Here is a 15148-nt window from a genome sequence, read left to right on the forward strand (position 1 = left end):
AACATAGGCCCAGGATTTGGGAGGTATGAAATTAATATTTGTATTAATACATACTGTAAACAGTATACATCAGTTTGACACCATTTTCAGAACTATATTAATTCATTTTAACCTTTTTTTTCACTTTTCTTTATTATTACCAGGGGTTAAAGTGAGGGGGAACTGGGTGGAACTGAGTTCCACCACCTCTAATGGTAGGGGGAACTGAGTTCCACCTCCACCACAGCCCTGAACAGTAATCCAACAGAAAAAGCTGTCCCATCGGCTTCTTCTTCTGGCACGGCATACATAATGTAAAGTTAAGATGAACAACTGTGGACATTATGGGTGACATCGCATTTTTCATAGAAATCGCAAATTTAATGTGATGCGCTAAGGTACTGAAATCGCATATTATGTGCGTTAAGGTATGCTGATAAAAATTGCGAGATTAATTCGCATTTTTATCACATCCAGATGTTTTCGTATAGAAAAGTATACAAGTCGCTTATTTAATGCAATGCGCATTTGCACATCGCATTAATTAGGTGCCTAATTTTCGCACTTATTTCAGACCAGGGTCTGTTTGGCGAATTAGCCAGAACCCTGCACAGATCGCAATGTTCTGTGCAGGGTTCTGCTGTAAAAAATAAAATAAAGGGTTAAAATAAAAAAAAAACGAGCGCGGGGTCCCCCGCCCGAGTATAACCAGCCCCGGGCTCACTGAGCCGGTGCTGGTGACATAAAATCAGGGTCCCCGACAAATCGGGGTCCCCTTGATTTCATGAAACCAGCACCAGGCTCAAGGTCCGGCGCTGGTTCCCAAAATACGGGGGACAAAGTGACTAGGGGTCCCCCGTATTTTAAGAACCAGCACCGGACACAACCAGCCAGCAGGGTAATGCCACAGCCGGGGGAAACTTATTATATAAGCTCCCGCGGCCAAAGCATTAACCCCCTGGCTGGTCAGCATGGGCAGGGGTCCTGGGGAAGTGGGGACCCCCCAATGAAGGGGTCCCCCCCCTCCAGGACTTACCAGCCCATGCTGATAGTCCGGGGCTGTCCCCGATGCCCCTGGGCGGTGGGCATCGGGCTGATGGCTTGTGTAAAAAAAAAGAAGTACAGCTATTGTTTTATACTGGCGAACTATGAGTCCCAGCAAGCCTACCCCGCATGCTGGGACTTGGAGAACCACAAGTCCCAGCATGCGGGGCATTAAAGGGCCCGCTGGCACTTGTAGTTCAGCAGTACAAAAAATAGTTAAACAAAATCACACTGACACACTGTAAAATAAAAGTTTAATACATACAAAACACACACACACTGATACTTACCTACCTTGAGCCCGTAGGTCGGTCCCTGGGTCCTGGGTCCGGGCTCCGGGGCTCCAGGGCAGAAGAGTCCGGTTCCGGGGCCTTGGTCCTCGTTCCGGGGCTGGTCCTGGGGTTCCGGGGCTCCTGGGCTGCAGAATCCGGGGTCCGGGATCCGAGGTAGTCCCCAGGGGTACCTAAGGAAGCAAATCCAACTCACCTGGTCCCCGGCGACGACCTCGGAATCCTCTCCGGTGACAGCGCTGGTCCCATCTGCTACCCGGCTCGCAGGACTTTGACAGGCGCTGAGATGTTTCCTCCTCGGCGTCTCTGCACAGAATGATTTCTTGGCCAATCAGGAGCCGAGAAAGTCGGCTCCTGATTGGCCAGAAATCATTCTGAATCCAGACGCCGAGGAAGTAACATCTCAGCGCATCTAGAGCAGAGATGTTTCCTCCTCGGCGTCTCTAGTTAGAATGATTTCTGGCCAATCAGGAGCCGACTTTCTCGGCTCCTGATTGGCCAAGAAATCATTCTGTGCAGAGACGCCGAGGAGGAAACATCTCAGCGCCTGTCAAAGTCCTGCGAGACGGGTAGCAGATGGGACCAGCGCTGTCACCGGAGAGGATTCCGAGGTCGTCGCCGGGGACCAGGTGAGTTGGATTTGCTTCCTTAGGTACCCCTGGGGACTACCTCGGATCCCGGACCCCGGATTCTGCAGCCCAGGAGCCCCGGAACCCCAGGACCAGCCCCGGAACGAGGACCAAGGCCCCGGAACCGGACTCTTCTGCCCTGGAGCCCCGGAGCCCGGACCCAGGGACCGACCTACGGGCTCAAGGTAGGTAAGTATCAGTGTGTGTGTGTTTTGTATGTATTAAACTTTTATTTTACAGTGTGTCAGTGTGATTTTGTTAACTATTTTTTGTACTGCTGAACTACAAGTGCCAGCGGGCCCTTTAATGCCCCGCATGCTGGGACTTGTGGTTCTCCAAGTCCCAGTATGCGGGGTAGGCTTGCTGGGACTCATAGTTCGCCAGTATGGTGCTGGTTTTTAAAATACTGGTTCTTAAAATACGGGGTACCCCTAGTCACTTTGTCCCCCGTATTTTGGGAACCAGCGCCGGACCTTGAGCCTGGTGCTGGTTTCATGAAATCAAGGGGACCCCGATTTGTCGGGGACCCTGATTTTATGTCACCAGCACCGGCTCAGTGAGCCCGGGGCTGGTTATACTCGGGCGGGGGACCCCGCGCTCGGTTTTTTTTTTACACTTTGCGCTGTCCTGCAAATGTGCGATTTTCAGACATGAAAATCGCACATTTTCAGGACTAAATAGAGCGCACCACTTCGCCGCAAATCGTCCCTCTTTGCACTTTTCAGCCTCCAATGCGTATCACATTAAATAATCGAATTTTGGCTTAAAAGTGCGAATTAGAAAAAGGCGATTTGCGGCGATGTGGTGCGTGAATAAAACATGCGCATTTAGCGCAAACCATAGAATCTCACCCTATGTGTATAAGGGGAATTACTGTGTGACTTAATATGAATCAAGAGCACTACATGCAGTGTAATGTGTATACGATTGTGCTACCATGTATGGTGGGACCATTATCCCTTTATGGGCGGTAGGGCACAATTCCCTAGCACTGTTCTTGGCTCTGCCTAATGGGGGGAGGGGGGGGGACATTGTTAGGGGAGCAAAGTTCCACCACCTCTCCAGGACCAGTTTAAGCCCTGATTATTATATTATACATAAGGCAATACATACATATTGTTTGACTCAAATGTTATTACACATATCACACTTCATTTACCACAGAAACAAATACATTTAACATGAAATGTATTACAATTCATATCTCATTTTCAAGGGTTTTATTATATTTAGTATTTATTTATTATTAGTATATCTTCCACTCTCTAAATCGTAGTTGTAACACTAATAACTCCTCATGAGGCAACCATATATATTTGAGCATAATGCTGCCAAGACTCCCATTTTTACTATTTATTTTGTCTCCATTCTATAACTATAATTATTCTTATTTATTAATGATATGGGCAGGGTAGCTATTGTCTCCAATATTGGGCAATAGCTATTTTAGTTGCCAGAAATATATGGTTAAGGCATTTTAACCTTTTTATTTGCATATTACTATTGCTTCTGAAATAAATGACTATGCACCCTCGCTGAAGTAATTATGTTATGCATTATAAAGAACTGTCGTTCTAGTAACACTTACTCTTCTTGACGTATAAGGAGTTTGTCTTGGTAATCGGAAACCACCCTATGGTAAAAACAAACCAAACATGTATTGTCCATAATATTCTTTGCATATAAATAATTGCAAATTTAAATCTTGTACATGATAGCACATCTAAAAGCAGCACTAGTGATAAAAGCTAAATTTAATAATTATAATAATAATAATAATAATAATAAATATAATAATAAAACTCTATCTGATATAGCTGCAAATAGTAAAAAAAAATACTTTTCCAGATACGAATCAAGCTCTTCGCACTCACACACCCACTTTAATAGAAATCAGTCAGTAGGAATACTCTACTGATGTAATTACTTCAAGCTTTAATAAAAGTGCATTTAATAAAACAAAGGAAACACTCCCATGTCCAGGGCCGGACTGGCCATCTGGCCTCGTGGGACGATTTTGTGCAGAAAGTTCTCAGTTCTGAGAACTTTCTGCAGTATCGCTGAGCCGCTGCCACTCCGCCCCCGCGTGTCATTTGCATATTGACGCAATGGCGCTGACCTTGAGGCCTCTCAAACAAGGAGAAGCTAAGTGCTCCCAGTAATGTAGTGTGCGGCTGATGTAATGACGTCACCCGCACATCCACACACAGCTGGAAGTGACAGCGGCTGGCGTGGTAGCAGCGTGTATCAGCAGAGGGCGTCTTTCGCCTTCAGGCAGGTGCAGGTGAAGTTACCTGACTGTGGACTACGTGGGACGATTGGACGCCCGGGAGCCTTCAGGGTATCAGGTAAGTGCACAGTGCACCATCGGGGGTGCATGGGATGCCAGCCTCCGGTGACACTTCTGCACCTCCCTTGACCCACGTACTGTTTCCAGCTATCCAGCGCAATCCTGTGTCTGGCAGACACATACATCCCAGTTCAGGCCACTTCTGTGCATTGCCCAACCACAGAGTGACCGGACCGGGCACGGTACCCCCACCCAATCCTCCACCACCACCCTATACCTCTCCCCGCCTACTCACAGTGGAGCCTCAAGGACTCGTTTCCCTCTGAGTCCTCTCCCTGCCCACAAAACGACTCCCAGCTGGGAACGTTCCCTTCCACACTACACCCGCGCTCCTCACAGCATCAGAGGTACGATATTATTCCAAATATGTATATACACCCTGTGATCTACATATATATGTGTGTGTGTACCCTGTACCTGCCTGGACACAGGCATACTGTATATAAGATTTACAATTAGGCAGGCTGTTAGAGAGGAGAGATTTAAGCTGGAGTGTTCCATAATGTGGTAATGGGCATTATGGTGTGTTCCATATTGTGTAATGCCTCCTTTTTGTGATGCCATGCCTCCTCTCTGTGAGGCCACACCCCTTTTTGCTGTGCGGCTTCAGCGCGCAAGGGTCTCTCCTCCTGCAGGTGGGCCTGTGTGCTCAAAATGCCAGGGCCGATTTTTGGTCCCAGTCCGGCCCTGCCCATGTCTAATGTAAGATACACACCAGAAGGACCATGATCATGCGTCGATTGTGAAAAGATTTCCTAAAATCGTACAAGTATGCACAATTGGATTGGAGTACACAATCGGTACCCAATCCAATGTAGATGACAAATCTTTAGTGCAGCAGGTAAAATCTCCAAAGTGACCAAACAACCCCCGGGAACATGCATCTGATCGGAATCGCATTGAAAACATGCACAATTCTGCTCTGTTTACATACAATCGGTTGTTAGAGGCATTAAAATTGGGGGAATTGAGCCCAAATCTTTCTGGTATGTACCCAGCATAACACAATACACTGACACAAAGCAATTTAATATACTTCCATTTTTCAGTATACGTGTAAACCATCTTGTATTCCATCACCCACTGAATGGGTGGGATACACAGTATTTTAGTAGGAATATACTGTACCTCAACTGCAAAAGTAAATAGAGAGGTCAGTCAAAGAATAACCTCAAAATATACCATACAGAATTGAATCATGAGATGTATATTCAGATCTACTGTAGCTTGTTTTGTAAAAAACTATGCAGATGCAACTGTCCACATGCTCTACTATGCCATATACCAAGGGCCTAATTTAAAGTTGGAAGCAATTCCAGGGATATATGGATCTTGCAAATTTTTAGTGTCACATTCACAGCTTATAGTATTCGTCACATACTTGCCTACTTTGAAAACTAGTTTCGGGGAGATTATAGTTGGTAATAGAATTTTGCACAGCGCCCCATTGAGGGGGCATGTCATGCTCCTCCCAAAGGGTGTGTCTAGTTCCATATATATGGAGAGATTGTGAAAAGAGATTGTGAACATGGCACCTAGAAGCGTGGGTGTGTACTGCTACATCTGAGAGGAATCTTTTTAAATGACATATCCAAATGTAGATGAGCCCCAAAGCAGTTAGAGATGTTATACTTGGTAAAGTGCTGGGAAATGGTGCTGATGATTCAAATGTAAATGTATCTATCTGTCATTCCTTTTTTCCAAAATAATGTAACAGTGTAATGTGGGCTAGGTGAAATGAGGGAGATTGCTAGATTAATGAGGGAGAGAGGGAGATTGCTGCTATTTCAGGGAGTCTCCCACAGAATGCAGGAGGGTAGGCAACTATGATTCATGAATGAGTTAGCCAGGTGTTTCGCTTCTCAATTAACTATATCATGTGTTGCTGGATAGCAAGGGGACAGAATGGGAAGAAGCATAGAATAACCCTCCCATGTGGGCATGTAGTCAGGAGTTACGTCTATTCAGGGGCTCAGGCAGGTGTGTGCAGAGCTCTGTCTAATATCAGTCACATCACCTGTTCCTAACACAGGGCTGGTGCAGATGCAGATGTTACAGAGAATGGTTGCTGTCACAGGTAATGGGGATGGTACTGCCACATAGATGGGGATGGTGCTGCCACATAGATGAGCCCTTTTAGCCTCATGCAAAAGTTCACATGGATTACCAATTGCTGAAAGTGTCTGGAACGCAACCACCTTATGTGCGACCCAGAATTAGGCCCTGCATGTCTTGCAGCTAATACAATGATCACTGTGTTCATATTTTCACAGGAAAATCTCTCTTTTTCCTACTAGATATATATGCTTAGGTTCCATAATTCAGAATCCTAGTGCAGCCAAGTTAATACAATATTGGCTATTGGTACCTATTTTTTATTAGCTCTTAATAATAGGGTGTCACAAAATGTTACAGCGCTATACAGGGTTAACAGAGCAATACAATAATGTGACAAGCATACATACATACATACATACAGATAGTTACATGTTTAAGAATACAGTAATCACAAGCAAATTGCTATCTACTTAGTAGTTAAGTGAGCTAAAGGGGAATTGATGAAAGAAGGGAGGAGGAGCTACCTCTCTATCCTATGCCGTGTCAGACTGGGGCATGAAGGCATACCTCCAAACTGTCCCTATTTCTGTGGGACAGTCAAGATTTTTTTGTGACTGTCCCGTGTCCCTCCTGGGGCCAACAGTGTACCGGGGTTGGGGGGGGGGGGGGATTATTTATTTATTTATTTATTAAGTTTCTTATATAGCGCACACATATTCCGCAGCGCTTTACAGAGTATAGTTGAACATTCACATCAGTCCCTGCCCCAGTGGAGCTTACAATCTATATTCCCTACCACATATACACACAGACATTCTAGGGTTAATTTTGTTGGGAGCCAATTAGCCTACCAGAATATTTTGGGATTGTGGGAGGAAACGGAGTACCCAGAGGAAACCCAGGCAAGTACAGGGAGAATATACAAACTCCGCACAGTTAGAGCCATGATGGGAATCGAACCCATGACCTCAGCGCTGCGAGGCAGTAATGCTAACCATTACACCATCCGTGCTGCCCCAAGGGTGAAATTGGCAGTCCCCCTGTCACAGCAGTGAATAGACACCTATTCAGGAGATGGGGCATAGACAGGAGCTCTCACAGCGCTTTTCGAAATGGGGGCGTGACTTCAAGATCATTGACATTTCCTTGAAACCACGTCCAATTTACACAACATGATCCACTTCTTCATCAAACCCATTCAACTCTCGTCCTAACCCTCTGTTCCACTTTCACTGTCTACCCCATCTGTGTCACCCCTGTTTGTCTGCCCCTTCCATTTAGAATGTAAGCTGTCACGAGGGAATGGGATCATTTGGTCAACCATAAGTTGGTCGACAGTCATTAGGTCTACACCGTTAGGTCGACATCCCGGAAGATCGGCAGGGGTTTAGGTCGACATGGGACATGGTCAACAGTTCTCTAGGTCGACACGTGCGTTAGATCAACATGGGATAGGTTGACAGTCAAAAGGTCGACATGGGTTTTTTGACTGTTTTTGTTATGAATAGACACTGCAGGCAAGAATATTTTGACTAGACACTGCGGAGTCTATTCAGATGTACAGTACACATGGGATGCTGGTGGGGATGGCCACCGCCTTATTTCTGGCAGCAACATCACGATTTTCCTCCAGCTCGTGTATATACCCCTTTAGTACAATGTAAGAACTAAACATAGGATGTCTTGCTGTACTGCATATACTGTAAAAGTATAGGGTGATTGTTTTGTAATAAATGTATTATACATACAGTACAGTGGCGGAACTACCGTGGGCGCAGGGGATGCAGCTGCTATGGGGCCCGGCGGCTGGGGGGGCCCGATAGACAGCAAGCACTCCCCTGCACCGTGCTTAGGTTTTGTCTTTTTTTTTAGGGAACCGCGGCCGCCTATATTAGATGAAGCTGCTCGCCGGAGGGGAGAGAGGAGAGCAGCGAGCAGAGTAAGAAGCCGGGCGGGGGGATGGGCGGGGGCGGCGCGCTAGTCCGGAAGAGTGACTGCGAGGGAGGAGGGACTGTCTGCCTAGTGGAGGACCGCAGGCACGGCAGTGCAGTGGTACGGAGTGGACGTTGATGTGATCATGATGTGCGGTGGTGGCTGTGACTGTGTCCACAGAGAGGCACGGCCGCCACCTCCTGCTCCCCGCCGGCTGCCGCCGATACCCTCCCCGCCGCCTACAACCCCCACTTCCCTCCAGGCTCCTAGTGCTTCAGTACAGTCCCCACTAGGAAGCCATGGTAGCAGATACAAAGCTCCTGAGCTTCAGGAGACTGCTGCTACTTTCCCCCGTAGTACTCGCTGTCTCTGCTCTGACAAGCAGATCGGGGACTGACAGCCAAACTTCTGGAGACAGCGCAGGGGCATTTTGACTTTGCTGCTGTCAGTGAGTGCTCACAGATAGGCAGTCGCTCATCCTGATTGGCTGCCTGTACTGAGCTGTGATTTACTTCAAGAGAGCGGCACATTCAAAATGCTGCTGCGCTGTCTCTACAAGTTTGGCTGCCAGCCAGACTCAGTCAGTCCCCAATCTGCTTGAGTCAGAGCAGAGACAGACAGTCCTAGGGAAGTAACACTGGTCTCCTGAAGCTCAAGCTTTGTATCTGGCTCCACGATCTCCTTCTATGCCGCCCGGGGGTCTTTGGGCCTGAGACACCAGTCCCATTTTCCATCTCCTGATGGTGGCCCTGCAGCAGCACGCACACCTGCCCCCCACTCCTGCTACTGTTGCATTATTAAATGGCCTCTCATACTCCCACATGCTGGTGTACAGGCCTCTCATACTCCTACACCTGTGAAGCAGAGAGGAGCCGTGCTGCCTGAAGAGCAGCGTGGGACAGAAAAATAATTAACGTGGTAAGTTTGTAATTGTTGCCTAATGTGTAATGGACTTTGCGGTGTGTCACATAATGTGTAATGGGCTTTGCGGTGTGTCACTTAATGTGTAACGGGCTTTGAGGTGTGTCGCTTAATGTGTAACGGGCTTTGCGGTGTGTCGCTTAATGTGTAACGGGCTTTGCGGTGTGTCGCTTAATGTGTAACGGGCTTTGCGGTGTGTCGTTTAATGTGTAACGGGCTTTGCGGTGTGTTGCTTAATGTGTAACGGGCTTTGCGGTGTGTCACATAATGTGTAATGGGCTTTGCGGTGTGTCACATAATGTGTAATGGACTTTGCGGTGTGTCACATAATGTGTAATGGACTTTGCGGTGTGTCACATAATGTTTAATGGGCATTGCGGTGTGTCACATAATGTGTAAGGGTCTTTGCGGTGTGTCTCCTAATGTGTAACGAGCTTTGCGTGTGTCTCATAATGTTCCATGGGCTTTGCGGAGTGGCATAATTTGTGAGGGCTTTACCCTTTGTAGCGAGGCCACACACTTTTTTATAAAATGTGTCCATTCTTTATTTTAGAAAATATCTATTGGAGGGGCACATTTTTACTGTTCACACTAATGGTGGCCACACACCGCGGGATGCGCTCTGGTAGAGACCTGAGTTAGGGGGGGCCCCATTATAAATTTTGCTATGGGGCCCACTAAGTTGTAGTTACGCCTCTGATACAGTATGCATTAATTATGCAGCATTATATAATGCATAGCATTATACATCATATAGCTTTTATAGTACAAATGCTCAGTGGCGTATGTACATCCAAGGTGCCCGGAGGCAAGATGGATGTTGGTGCCCCCCCTAAATGATTATATATAATGCAATATGCTACAGTGCATCAAAATATATTTATGGTTTAAAGAAGGCACTCGAAGACAACCTCTTATCCAAAATGATCTTGTATTCAGAGCATGTTGTCTAATGTTTTTGGGACAGGTCTTTAACCCCTTCCCGACATTTGACGTACATTTACGTCATGGTCGGGAAGCACTTCCCGACACATGGCGTAAATGTACGTCATGGATTTAAACTGTCACCGCGTCTATAGACGCGGTGACAGTTTCAACATGTCTGCTGTCCCTGACAGCAGACATGTCCGTGCATGCCCAGGGGGGGCTGCGATGCCGCCCCCCCGTCGGCGATCGCTGTGATTGGCTGTTCAGTGTGAACAGCCATTCACAGCGTTTTCCTGTGTCACCGGCGAATAACGTTCGCCGGTGACACGGGATCAGAGGTGATTGGTGCTGTAAAGTACAGCACCAATCACCGCGGGGTGTAAGGGTGACACTGGTGTCACCCCACCTCACCCCGCCCGCCCCCAAAGGCCGTGATTGGTTCGTCGGACCGACGGACCAATCACAGCCAAGGAGGGGGATTTAAACTAACGGTGACTGCACTGCAGACGCCATTCCGGTCTGGAATAGCGTGCAGTGCGGTCACCGTACCCCCCCTGCCGCCATACTGACCAGAACCTTGCTCCATACTTGCTCCATACTTACCTGATCGCTGCTTCATCACTGCTTCCTGGATCCTGTTGCTACTTGTGCCTTCCTGTGAAATTGTGCTGCTGCAGTGTACTAGCTAGATAGAGAGATAGAGAGATAGAGAGATAGAGAGAGATAGAGAGAGATAGAGAGAGATAGAGAGAGATAGAGAGAGATAGAGAGAGAGATAGTGTCAGAGAGTGCTATATTTTGTGCTGCTGCAGTGTGATATAGTTATAGATAGAGAGAGAGATAGAGAGAGAGAGATAGATAGAGAGGCCTAGTGACAGAGTGCTATATTTTGTGCTGCTGCAGTGTGATAGTTATAGAGAGATAGAGAGAGATAGAGAGAGAGAGATAGAGAGAGATAGTGACAGATTGTGCTATATATTTTTTATATAACTGACTGCTGCCCCCTCCTTTTGTGCTGATCAGTATAAATTAACTGATCAGCAACTTTTTGGGGGCGCAGGTTTTTTTTTATATATAGATATACCTGTCAGTGCTGCTGCTGCAGTGTCATAGAGTGATAGATAGTGAGAGATAGAGAGATAGAGAGAGATAGTGACAGAGAGTGATAGAGAGTGCTAAATTTTGTGTCTGCTGCCCCCGCCTTTTGTGCTGATCACTATATCTGAGGTGATCAGCAACTTTTTTGGGGGTACAGAGGTTTTTTTTTTTTTATATATACCTGTCAGTTGCACCAAAGGTTGTGCACCTGCTGCACCTCACTGGTAATCAGTGTCGCATCACTGATCACCTTTTTTTTTTGTGTGTGTGCTGTGGGGTCTTTTTTTAATTTTTTTTTTACACACACTGTGATTTTGTGGGTGTCCTGTGGCCGCTGTGCGCTGATCAGTGACGTACATCACTGATCATCTTTTTCGGCACAGGGTTGATCTATTTTTTTTTTTTTGATCAAATTCCTGTTGCCTTTGAGCGCTGTTCAGTGACAGACGTTACTGACCAACATCTGTGCTCAATTTTTGGCGCAGGACCTTTTTTTTTTTTTTTAACCCCTTACATTTTTTATTTTTAACCCCCTCATTTTTTTTTTTTTTATTGGTATAAAGTATTTTTTTTTTTCTGCACCACATACACACTACACACTACATACCCCCCGGATTGAAATAAAGTTTGTACCCCCCCCTACACTATACACGTGTTGAAACATTTCACTACCAGTAACACAAAAATAAAAATGGCATCCCAAATGTCCTCCCAAATGTCCTCCCAAATGTCCTCCCAAATGTCCCCCCAAATGTCCTCCCAGTCATCCAGGAGAATGTATTCAGTGGAGGAGGCATATGCCATGCTTGCTTCTGACTCTGACACAGCCAGTGATGCAAGCGGGGAATTTGAAGGATTCGCCTTAACCTCATCTTCCTCCTCTAGTGATGAGGGACCCCCTCAAAGACGCCCCCGTAGAGCAGCTGAGACCCCCCCCCCAATAATTGATCTCGTATGGACCCCACCACCAGACAATTTTGAGCCCCAGGTTCCTGAGTTTTTGGCCATGCCAGGAATCCAATTTGATTCCACAGGTCTCAGAGAAATTGACTTTTTCAAATTATTTTTCTCTGATGATTTTATAAATTTAATGGTGGACCAAAGTAATTTATATGCCCAGCAGTTTATTGCTCAAAACCCCACGTCATCATTTGCTAGGTGGACCCCTGTAGATGCAGTAGAGATGATGACGTTTTGGGGTCTGGTGTTTCATATGGGCATAGTAAAAAAGCCAGAAATTAGGCAATATTGGAGTACAGATGTTCTGTACAGTACTCCATTTTACCGTATGGCCATGACCCGGACTCGATTTGAGACAATTCTTAAATTTATACATTACACCGATAATGCACAGTGCCCACCCAGAGATGATCCCACCTTTGACCGGCTATTCAAAGTCAGGCCGGTCATTGATCATTTCAGTGCCAAATTTGAAGAGGTGTACATCCCTGAAAAATTTATTTGTATCGACGAGTCCCTTATACATTTTAAAGGAAGGGTTAAATTCCGCCAGTACCTTCCCAGTAAGAGGGCAAGGTATGGCATAAAAATGTATAAACTGTGTGAAAGCACCTCAGGGTACACCCACAGGTTTAGGGTTTATGAAGGGAAGGATTCAAGAATTGAACCGCCAGAATGCCCCCCCTCCCTCGTAGGTGTTAGTGGGAAAATTGTCTGGGATTTAGTGCACCCCTTCCTGGATAAAGGTTATCACCTCTATGTGGATAACTTTTACACCAGCATCCCCCTGTTTAAGGCCCTTGGTTCAAGAGGTACAGCAGCTTGCGGTACTGTGCGCAAGAACCAAAGAGGCCTCCCAAAAACGCACATTGCCCAAGTAATGAGAAGGGGTGAAAGCAGGGGAATATGCAACGAAAATATGTTGTTGGTCAAATATAAGGACAAGAGGGATGTCCTTATACTGACAACAATTCACGGAGACAGTACCACCTCCATCCCTGTACGAGGTACCAGTACCCACACCTCCAAACCTAATTGTATCCTGGATTACAATAGGTACATGGGCGGAGTTGATCTTTCAGATCAGGTACTGAAGCCGTACAGTGCCCTGCGGAAAACAAAAATCTGGTACAAGAAGGTGGCCGTGTATATCATCCAGATGGCACTGTATAACGCTTACGTGCTATTCCGTTCTACCGGCCAGAGGGGGACATTTATGCACTTTCAAGAGGAAGTCATAAAGGGCCTAATATTTGGGAACCAGCAGGCAGAGGGCCCCAGTACTTCTAGTACTGGCCCCCGTATTGTACCAGGGCAGCATTTTCCTGATGAAATCCCCTCCACTGGAAAAAAGGGCAGGACACAAAAAAGGTGCAAAGTTTGCTATAAAAAGGGAATAAGAAAGCAAACTATTTTCCAGTGTGACACTTGCCCCGACAAACCCGGCCTATGTATAAAGGAGTGTTTTAAAATATACCACACATCTATGGAATATTAGGTTCATAATTTCACCGTGCTTCGGGGGTCTTGCTAATGCCACATAGCACCCACCATTCATTCCACCAGAATCTGAGCCGCAAAATCCAAAAATCACTCCTTCCCTTCTGAGTCCTGCCATGCACCCAACTGGTATTTTTTGGTCACATGTGAGGCATTGCCGTACTTGGGAGATATTGAGGCACAGATTTTGGGGTGCTTTTTCTCCTTCATTCCTTGTGAAAATGAAAAATTTTGAGCCAGAACTGCATTTTTGTGTAAAAAAATGTAATTTTTCATGTTCACTGCCCAGTTTTATCAAAATTGGTGAAACCCCTGGGGGTTTGAAATGTACACTATACCCCTAGATGAATTCCCTGAGGGGTGTAGTTTGCAAAATGGGGTCACTTGTGGGGGGGTTCCACTGTATTGGTGCTTTGGGGGTCTTGCTAATGCGACATAGCACCCACCATCATTCCACCAGAATTTGTGCTGCAAAATCCAAATATCACTCCTTCCCTTCTGAGTCCTGCCACTTTTTGGTCACACATGAGGCATTGCCGTACTCGGGAGAAATTGGGGCACAGATTTTGGGGTGCTTTGTCTCCTTCATTCCTTCTGAAAATGAAAAATTTTGAGCCAGAACTGCATTTTTGTGTAAAAAAATGTAATTTTTCATTTTCACTGCCCACTTGTATCAAAATTGGTGAAACCCCTGGGGGTTTGAAATGTACACTATACCCCTAGATGAATTCCCTGAGGGGTGTAGTTTGCAAAATGGGGTGACTTGTGGGGGGGTTCCACTGTATTGGTGCAACATAGCACCCACCATTCATTCCACCAGAATCTGAGCCGCAAAATCCAAAAATCACTCCTTCCCTTCTGAGTCCTGCCATGCACCCAACTGGTATTTTTTGGTCACATGTGAGGCATTGCCGTACTTGGGAGATATTGGGGCACAGATTTTGGGGTGCTTTTTCTCCTTCATTCCTTGTGAAAATGAAAAATTTTGAGCCAGAACTGCATTTTTGTGTAAAAAAATGTAATTTTTCATGTTCACTGCCCAGTTTTATCAAAATTGGTGAAACCCCTGGGGGTTTGAAATGTACACTATACCCCTAGATGAATTCCCTGAGGGGTGTAGTTTGCAAAATGGGGTCACTTGTGGGGGGGTTCCACTGTATTGGTGCTTTGGGGGTCTTGCTAATGCGACATAGCACCCACCATCATTCCACCAGAATTTGTGCTGCAAAATCCAAATATCACTCCTTCCCTTCTGAGTCCTGCCACTTTTTGGTCACACATGAGGCATTGCCGTACTCGGGAGAAATTGGGGCACAGATTTTGGGGTGCTTTGTCTCCTTCATTCCTTCTGAAAATGAAAAATTTTGAGCCAGAACTGCATTTTTGTGTAAAAAAATGTAATTTTTCATTTTCACTGCCCACTTGTATCAAAATTGGTGAAACCCCTGGGGGTTTGAAAT

General features: G+C 46.1%; 1 protein-coding gene across 1 annotated transcript in view; it reads right to left on the reverse strand.

Annotated features, from left to right (window-relative positions):
* Positions 1-15148, reverse strand: part of ITIH5 (inter-alpha-trypsin inhibitor heavy chain 5) — a 104815-nt gene that overhangs the window by 71046 nt on the left and 18621 nt on the right. Inside the window, exon 2 of the mRNA XM_083183389.1 lies at positions 3531-3575. Coding sequence (XP_083039515.1) covers positions 3531-3575 — 45 coding nt within the window. The remainder of the gene's footprint in view (positions 1-3530; positions 3576-15148) is intronic.

Source organism: Crinia signifera, chromosome 4 (genome assembly GCF_055691185.1).
Source record: "Crinia signifera chromosome 4, ASM5569118v1, whole genome shotgun sequence".
Lineage (NCBI taxonomy): Eukaryota > Metazoa > Chordata > Amphibia > Anura > Myobatrachidae > Crinia > Crinia signifera.